At 41.3% G+C, this 10,000-nt stretch overlaps 1 protein-coding gene across 1 annotated transcript in view; it reads right to left on the minus strand.

Moving 5' to 3' along the window:
- Positions 1 to 10,000, minus strand: part of cpne4a (copine IVa) — a gene marked incomplete at both ends in the record, with an annotated part of 65,861 nt that overhangs the window by 50,195 nt on the left and 5,666 nt on the right. Inside the window, one exon of the mRNA XM_080053374.1 lies at positions 1,528 to 1,695. Coding sequence (XP_079909500.1) covers positions 1,528 to 1,695 — 168 coding nt within the window. The remainder of the gene's footprint in view (positions 1 to 1,527; positions 1,696 to 10,000) is intronic.

Here is a 10,000-nt window from a genome sequence, read left to right on the forward strand (position 1 = left end):
GAGACACAGGCAAAAAGACACACACACACACACGCACACACACACACACGCACACACGCACAAATAAACACACACAGGGAGAATGAGAGAGAGAGGCACAAACACACACCGGAAGAGAGAGACACACACACACACACACACACACACACACACATAGGCAAACAAAACACACCACACACACATAGGCAAACAAAACACACACACACATTATTGGCATTTTTTTCTGCACCATCAGCTGGAGAAGTAGTTGCTCTTCAGTATTTTCTCACCATCTGGCCGTTGGGAGAGATGGTACGCACACACACACACACACACACACACACACACACACACACACACACACACACACACACACACACACTCTCTCACACGCCATCACACCATCAGCAGAATCTGCTCTGAATGTTTAAAACCCAAAGCGTTTCTAACTTCAACAGCAGCTCCAGCCCTCCTCGCTGTTTACCAGACTGATAGACTCTCCAAACAGGGAGGGAGCCATATGGAGATGTATTTCCCACTCAATATTTATAAATGTTTTCTTCAGTTTAAAGGGGCACTGTGTAACATTTTAAGTAATGCATTAGCTACAATCAATATCCTCATTCATAAATATGTCCTCATTGATGTACAATCACCTCTGCCAATAATCTGAATTATCCTGAGCGGAGAATTACAAATATTAATATTACATTTTGTACATTGAGCAGGCAGGTCTTATGGAGGCATCCATGTTTTTGGAATGTCATCAGGTGCATTGTTGAATTGTTCTTGTCCTTGAAGGCCACTGTAGCTTCTGTTATTATTAAAAAGGGGCGGCGTTACCCAGGGAGCGTTGCAATCTAGAACTTTCTTGATGATATTACACAGTGCCCCTTTAACACCAGATTTGACCAATATTTCCAGCTCATAAACTGCCAAAGTCTTTGCAAAATGACAAGCACCAAAACCAACTGTTCCTCTCCGATGAGTTAGTAACCAGATTTGACAAATATTTACCAGCCAATAGCAGCTTGTAATTTGTCTATTGGATGAGGGGGACATTTATTAGGGTGGTATCACTCAAGATACTGTATATGTATGTACAGTGTGTATGATTTATATAGACTGAGAGAAGATAAATAGACTAATATCTAGAAACTGAGCCTGAAAAATAAAGTGTTTTTCCTTGCGAGCTATAAATGTTTGATTGATTGAAGTATAAAATAAATATCTCAGTAAATCCCATATTTTGTCAAATTTCAACCACTCTACCACTTTGATTAGAGTTGCAACTCTTTGTTGACATATTAATTATTTTTCATAAATTTAGTTTTAGTGTATTTATCAATGTTTCTGTATAAATTGTTGCATTCCACTTTGCCATTATATAAATTGACCATGAGAAAACACATTGAAATTAAAAAATAAATAAATACATTTAAATTAAGATGTCCTTTAAATTTAGTCAAAATAAATAGTCAAAATATTAAATAAAAAATAGATAAAAATAAATAGAAACATTTTAAAAAGTCGTATTGAGTGCCTGACCTGCCCCAGTGTGCACTCCACGGAGCCCAGGAAGTCGGCCTCCTTCATGCTGTTCACGTCGTAGAGCTCAAAGCGAAGACGCTGAACCTCTTCAAAATAAAAGTCCAACGTGAAAACCTTCGAGTAAGTCGGGTTCACACAGCTGCGGATCACCTCCGTCCGGTCCACCTGCAACACACACAGGAATAGATCATAATTATTTAATTTAACAGACCCTGCGTTCCAATCCCCATACATTCTGCTATTTAGTTTGGTAGAACAAAGATTTAGGCTTGTCCCGATTCTTGTGGCCAGATTTAGGAGGGTTAGAAATACACGGATGTCCTACTACATCCGTCCGAGATTTTTAGTGTTGAAAACTGCATCCTATTTGGGCAATGCTGACCCACAATATAGTGTGCAGCTCAAGTGACGTCACATCGATGGTGCCTCCGTAGTAAAACAATCGGGATTGAGACGGATATAAAAGCAAGAGGCAAGATCAAGGCGCAATGTTATGATGAAATAAATAAGTAAAAGTATGTCCCAATTGTATGCCTACTGCATCCCAACTAGATTATTTTTATCGTTGGATGTAGTATGTAGAATAGAAAAAAGAAAGAGTATGCGATCCGGAACGCAGGGTTGATGTCTAATGTTGCCCAATGGTAGACTAAAGGGAACCACGACGAGGATGGGATTCGAACCCACGCGTGCAGAGCACAATGGATTAGCAGTCCATCACCTTAACCACTCGGTCACCTCGTCCTGCATTAAGACGTTTTAAAGTTCTGTCCAATTTATTGTCATCGTTAAGTCAGAAATGACAGAAATGGGAATTTTTTTCAATGGCTCCTCCCCACGGAGATCAGAGAAAGTCAATATTGATTTGTGGGAGAGAAACAAATGTGAATCTCACAATCTGTGTCTCACCAAGCTGGTTCTAAAGTGTAGTGGTCATCACGTCTGCTTTACACGCAGAAGGTCCTGGGTTCAATCCCCAGTGGAACCAAAGCTTTATAAGCCTCTGTAGTTTGGTATGGAACAGTAACACCAGCTTGGTGAGACCGCTCTGATCTCAGGAGCTTCACATTTGTTTCTCTCCCTCAAATCAGTCCAGACTTTCTCCAATCTCTGTGGAGAGGAGCCCTTTAAAAAAAGACTGGGGCTACAATTAGACCTAGCATTCATCTTCATGACAATCAAATAAGGCAGGTGTGACAGCTGACAATGGTTCCACTGGGGATTGAACCCAGGACCTTCTGCATGTACAGAAGACGTGATGACCACTACACTATAGAACCACACGTTAAGAGAATCACATATTTCTTTTCTTGGATCCCTCTCAGTAGAAGCGACTGTGTATCAATGATGAAGAGGGCAACTAAAGCCCAGAAATGCACCTTGTTCCAAAGAGGTTTGTGGTAATAGAACATGTTAGTTTGTTGACAGGTAAGAAAAGGCAGACTAAAGTTATATTTAACTACGATAAGGATGGGATTCGAACCCACGCGTGCAGAGCACAATGGATTAGCAGTCCATCACCTTAACCACTCGGTCACCTCGTCCTGCATCAATGCATGTTATGCTACTGTCCAGCCTGTTGTCATGAAGACGATCGTTTTGTCAGAACCCCAGACCTGATTGGCCCGGTAATATTTTCACTGTTCTCCTCCCCACAGAAACAAGGCTTTTAAAGCATTGGTTCCAAGGATTTTCTACCTTCAAACATCTGGAGATACGTGGTTTTTATAATGTGTGGTTCTATAGTGTAGTGGTCATCACGTCTGCTTTACACGCAGAAGGTCCTGGGTTCAATCCCCAGTGGAACCAAAGCTTTATAAGCCTCTGTAGTTTGGTATGGAACAGTAACACCAGCTTGGTGAGACCGCTCTGATCTCAGGAGGTTCACATTTGTTTCTCTCCAGCAAATCAGACAATCAAACAAGGCAGGTGCCATTGGTTCCACTGGGGATTGAGATTTCAAACATTCAAAAAATTTCGAAAAAAAAAAAAAAAAAATTCGCAAACATTCTGAAAATTGTAAAAAAAAAAAAAAAAAAAAATATATAAAAAGTCGTTAAAAAAGCAAAAAAACATGTAAAACGTGAGAAAAAAATATTATGCGACTTTTAGCGACTTTTTTCAGTTTTTTTGTTTTATTTTTTTGAATTTTCGAATTTTCGCGGTTTGCGAGAAAAAAAATATTTCGGAATGTTTACGAATTTTTATTTTTTCGGAATGTTCGCATAAAAAAGTTTTGGAATATTTGCGAAAAAAAAAAAGATTGCCGACTAACACATTAATACAGTTGGGGGAATCCTTATGTAAATTGCAAAAGTGAACTGCATATTGAGGCACTTGGAGGGAAACAAGACTGTGACACACTAGACCCTGTGTTATGACCTAGCATTCATCTTCATGACGACAGCCTGGACAATCAAACAAAGCAGGTATGACAGCTGACAATGGATCCACTGGGGATTGAACCCAGGACCTTCTGCGTGTAAAGCAGACGTGATGACCACTACACTATAGAACCACACTTTATGAAAATCACATACCTCTTTTATTGAATCCCTCTCAGTAGAAGCAACATAGTATCAATGATGAAGAGGGCAACTAAAGCCCAGCAATGTTTCTTGGTCCAAAGAGGTTTGTGGTAATGGAGCATGTGAGCTTGTTGACACTTAAACATGGCAAAAAAGGTATTCAACCTCGACGAGGATGGGATTCAAACCCACGCGTGCAGAGCACAATGGATTAGCAGTCCATCACCTTAACCACTCGGTCACCTCATCCTGCATCAACAAGTTTTAAGTTACTGTCCAGCCTGTTGTCATGAAGACGATCGTTTGGTCAGAACACCAGGCCTGATTGGCGAGGTGATATTTTTAGCGGGCTCCTCTACACGGAAATGAGGCTTTTAGAGTATTGGTTCTAAGGATGTTCTACCTTCAAACATCTGGAGATACGTGGTTTTCATAATGTGTGGTTCTATAGTGTAGTGGTCATCACATCTGCTTTACACGCAGAAGGTCCTGGGTTCAATCCCCAGTGGAACCAAAGCTCTATAAGCCTCTGTAGTTTGGTATGGAACAGTAACACCAGCTTGGTGAGACCGCTCTGATCTCAGGAGCTTCACATTTGTTTCTCTCCCGCAAATCAGTCCAAACTTTCTCCTAAATTCAGACCTAGAATTTGTCTTGATGTCAACAGCCTGGACTTTCAAACAAGGCAGGTGTGACAGCTGACAATGGTTCTACTGGGGATTGAACCCAGGACCTTCTGCGTGTAAAGCAGACGTGATGACCACTACACTACAGAACCACATATTGATGGAGAGGGCAACTCAAGCCCAGAAATGTGTTCCAAAGAGGTTTGTGGTAATGGAGCATGTTAGTTTGTTGAAACGTAAACAAGGCAGACTAAAGTTATATTTAAATACAAAGAGGATGGGATTCGAACCCATGAGTGCAGACCACAATGGATTAGCAGTCCATCACCTTAACCACTCGGTCACCTCAGCTTGCATCAACAAGTTTTAAGGTAAAGTCTAGGCTGTTGTCATGAAGACGATCATTAGGTCAACGCTTGACTCAAACGGCCGGTAACATTTTCTTCCTTGCTCCTCCCTGCAGAAACAAGGCTTTTAAAGCATTGTGTCTAAGGATTTTCTACCTTCAAACATCTGGAGATATGTGGTTTTCATAAGCAGTGGTTCTATAGTGTAGTGGTCATCACGTCTGCTTTACACGCAGAAGGTCCTGGGTTCAATCCCCAGTGGAACCAAAGCTTTATAAGCCTCTGTAGTTTGGTACGGAACAGTAACACCAGCTTGGTGAGACTGCTCTGATCTCAGGAGCTTCACATTTGTTTTTCTCCCTCAAATCAGTCCAGACTTTCTCCAATCTCATTGGGGAGGAGCTCTTTAAAAAATAATGGACAGGGCAGCCATTCGGACATAGCATTCATCTTCATGACAACAGGCCTGGACAATCAAACAAGGCACCTGAGAATGGTTCTAGACGTGATGACCACTACACTATAGAACCACACTTCATGAAAAACTTGTATCTCTTTTCTTGGATCCCTCTCAGTAGAAGCGACAGTGTATCAATGATGGAGAGGGCAACTCAAGCCCAGAAATGTACATTGTCCTAAAGAGGTTTGTGGTAATGGAGCATGTTACTATGTTATCACCTGATGAAGGCAGACTAAAGTTATATTCAACTACGACGAGGATGGGATTCGAACCCACGCGTGCAGAGCACAATGGATTAGCAGTCCATCACCTTAACCACTCGGTCACCTCGTCCTGCATGAACAAGTTTTAAGTTACTGTCCAGCCTGTTGTCATGAAGACGATCGTTAGGTCAGAACCCCAGACCTGATTGGCCCGGTAATATTTTCACTGTTCTCCTCCCCACAGAAACAAGGCTTTTAAAGCATTGGTTCCAAGGATTTTCTACCTTTAAACATCTGGAGATACCTGGTTTCAGCTAATATGTGGTTCTATAGTGTAGTGGTCATCACGTCTGCTTTACACGCAGAAGGTCCTGGGTTCAATCCCCAGTGGAACCAAAGCTTTATAAGCCTCTGTAGTTTGGTATGGAACAGTAACACCTGCTTGGTGAGACCGCTCTGATCTCAGGAGCTTCACATTTGTTTCTCTCCAGCAAATCAGACAATCAAACAAGGCAGGTGCCATTGGTTCCACTGGGGATTGAGATTTCAAACATTGAAAAAAAATTCAAAAAAAAACAAAAAAAAAATTTTGCTAACATTCTGAAAATTGTAAAAAAAAAAAAAAAAAAAAAAAATATATAAAAAGTCGTAAAAAAAGCAAAAAAAACATGAGAAAAAAATATTATGCGACTTTTAGCGACTTTTTTTCGTTTTTTCGTTTTATTTTTTTGAATTTTCGAATGTTCTCGGTTTGCGAGAAAAAATATATTTCGGAATGTTTACGAATTTTTTTTTTTCAGAATGTTCGCATAAAAAAGTTTTGGAATATTTGCGAAAAAATAAAAGATTGCAGACTAACAAATTAATACAGTTGGGGGAATCCTTATGTAAATTGCAAAAGGGAACTGCATATTGAGGCACTTGGAGGGAAACAAGACCGTGACACACTAGCCCCTGTGTTATGACCTAGCATTCATCTTCATGACGACAGCCTGGACAATCAAACAAAGCAGGTATGACAGCTGACAATGGTTCCACTGGGAATTGAACCCAGGACCTTCTGCGTGTAAAGCAGACGTGATGACCACTACACTATAGAACCACACTTTATGAAAATCACATACCTCTTTTATTGAATCCCTCTCAGTAGAAGCAACAGTGTATCAATGATGAAGAGGGCCACTCAAGCCCAGAAATTTTTCTTGTTCCAAAGAGGTTTGTGGTAATGGAGCATGTGAGCTTGTTGACACTTAAACATGGCAAAAAAGGTATTCAACCTCGACGAGGATGGGATTCGAACCCACGCGTGCAGAGCACAATGGATTAGCAGTCCATCACCTTAACCACTCGGTCACCTCGTCCTGCATAAAGTTCTGTCCAGCCTGTTGTCATGAAGACGATCGTTTGGTCAGAACACCAGGCCTGATTGACGCGGTAATATTTTTAGCTGGCTCCTCTACACGGAAATGAGGCTTTTAGAGTATTGGTTCTAAGGATGTTCTACCTTCAAACATCTGGAGATACGTGGTTTTCATAATGTGTGGTTCTATAGTGTAGTGGTCATCACGTCTGCTTTACACGCAGAAGGTCCTGGGTTCAATCCCCAGTAGAACCAAAGCTTTATAAGCCTCTGTAGTATGGTACGGAACCTTAACACCAGCTTGGTGAGACTGCTCTGATCTCAGGAGCTTCACATTTGTTTTTCTCCCGCAAATCAGTCCAGACTTTCTCCAATCTCATTGGGGAGGAGCCCTTTAAATAATGGACAGGGCAGCCATTCGGACATAGCATTCATCTTCATGACAACAGGCCTGGACAATCAAACAAGGCACCTGAGAATGGATCTAGACGTGATGACCACTACACTATAGAACCACACTTCATGAAAAACTTGTATCTCTTTTCTTGGATCCCTCTCAGTAGAAGCAACAGTGTATCAATGATGGAGAGGGCAACTCAAGCCCAGACATGGTACTTGTTCCAAAGAGGTTTGTGGTAATGGAGCATGTTACTATGTTAACACCTGATGAAGGCAGACTAAAGTTATATTCAACTACGACGAGGATGGGATTCGAACCCACGCGTGCAGAGCACAATGGATTAGCAGTCCATCACCTTAACCACTCGGTCACCACGTCTTGCATGAACAAGTTTTAAGTTACTGTCCAGCCTGTTGTCATGAAGACGATCGTTAGGTCAGAACCCCAGACCTAATTGGCCCGGTAATATTTTCACTGTTCTCCTCCCCACCGAAACAAGGCTTTTAAAGCTTGTTTCCAAGGATTTTCTACCTTTAAACATCTGGAGATACCTGGTTTCAGCTAATATGTGGTTCTATAGTGTAGTGGTCATCACGTCTGCTTTACACGCAGAAGGTCCTGGGTTCAATCCCCAGTGGAACCAAAGCTTTATAAGCCTCTGTAGTTTGGTACAGAACAGTAACACCAGCTTGGTGAGACCGCTCTGATCTCAGGAGCTTCACATTTCTTTCTCTCCAGCAAATCAGACAATCAAACAAGGCAGGTGCCATTGGTTCCACTGGGGATTGAAATGTCAAACATTCAAAAAATTTCGAAAAAAAAACAAAAAAAAATTCGCTAACATTCTGAAAATTGTAAAAAAATAAAAATAAAAAAAAATCGTTAAAAAAGCAAAAAAACATGAGAAAAAAATATGCGACTTTCAGCGACTTTTTTTCGTTTTTTCATTTTATTTTTTTGAATTTTCGAATTTTCTCGGTTTGCGAGAAAAAATATATTTCGGAATGTTTACGAATTTTTATTTTTTCGGAATGTTCGCATAAAAAAGTTTTGGAATATTTGCGAAAAAATAAAAGATTGCAGACTAACACATTAATACAGTTGGGGGAATCCTTATGTAAATTGCAAAAGGGAACTGCATATTGAGGCACTTGGAGGGAAACAAGACCATGACACACTAGCCCCTGTGTTATGACATAGCATTCATCTTCATGACGAAAGCCTGGACAATCAAACAAAGCAGGTGTGACAGCTGACAATGGTTCCACTGGGGATTGAACCCAGGACCTTCTGCGTGTAAAGCAGACGTGATGACCACTACACTATAGAAGCACACTTTATGAAAATCACATTCCTCTTTTATTGAATCCCTCTCAGTAGAAGCAACATAGTATCAATGATGAAGAGGGCAACTCCAGCCCAGAAATTTTTCTTGTTCCAAAGAGGTTTGTGGTAATGGAGCATGTGAGCTTGTTGACACTTAAACATGGCAAAAAAGGTATTCAACCTCGACGAGGATGGGATTCGAACCCACGCGTGCAGAGCACAATGGATTAGCAGTCCATCACCTCAACCACTCGGTCACCTCGTCCTGCGTTAAGGAGTTTTAAAGTTCTGTCCAGTCTGTTGTCATGAAGACGATCGTTTGGTCAGAACACCAGGCCTGATTGGCCCGGTAATATTTTTAGCGGGCTCCTCTACACGGAAATGAGGCTTTTAGAGTATTGGTTCTAAGGATGTTCTACCTTCAAACATCTGGAGATACGTGGTTTTCATAATCTGTGGTTCTATAGTGTAGTGGTCATCACGTCTGCTTTACACGCAGAAGGTCCTGGGTTCAATCCCCAGTGGAATCAAAGCTTTATAAGCCTCTGTAGTTTGGTACGGAACCTTAACACCAGCTTGGTGAGACCGCTCTGATCTCAGGAGCTTCACATTTGTTTTTCTCCCGCAAATCAGTCCAGACTTTCTCCAATCTCATTGGGGAGGAGCCCTTTAAAAAATAATGGACAGGGCAGCCATTCGGACATAGCATTCATCTTCATGACAACAGGCCTGGACAATCAAACAAGGCACCTGAGAATGGATCTAGACGTGATGACCACTACACTATAGAACCACACTTCATGAAAAACTTGTATCTCTTTTCTTGGATCCCTCTCAGTAGAAGCGACAGTGTATCAATGATGGAGAGGGCAACTCAAGCCCAGAAATCTACCTTGTTCCAAAGAGGTTTGTGGTAATGGAGCATGTTACTATGTTAACACCTGATGAAGGCAGACTAAAGTTATATTCAACTACGACGAGGATGGGATTCGAACCCACGCGTGCAGAACACAATGGATTAGCAGTCCATTCAAACGATTTTCCCTAACTGTATTAAGGCGTCAAGGTGGGATTGAGAGCTGAGAGTTGCAGCAGACCTCAAGTTTTCTGAGAGTTTGTTCTAGAGATTTGGTGCTTAAAAACTAAAAGCTGCTTCTCCTTGTTATGTACAGTATGTTCTGGTCTTGTCTATCTATGTTTCTGTTGTTCTTGCCTATAAG

Source organism: Ammodytes marinus (assembly GCF_949987685.1).
Source record: "Ammodytes marinus genome assembly, chromosome: 25".
Taxonomy (NCBI): Eukaryota; Metazoa; Chordata; class Actinopteri; order Uranoscopiformes; family Ammodytidae; genus Ammodytes; species Ammodytes marinus.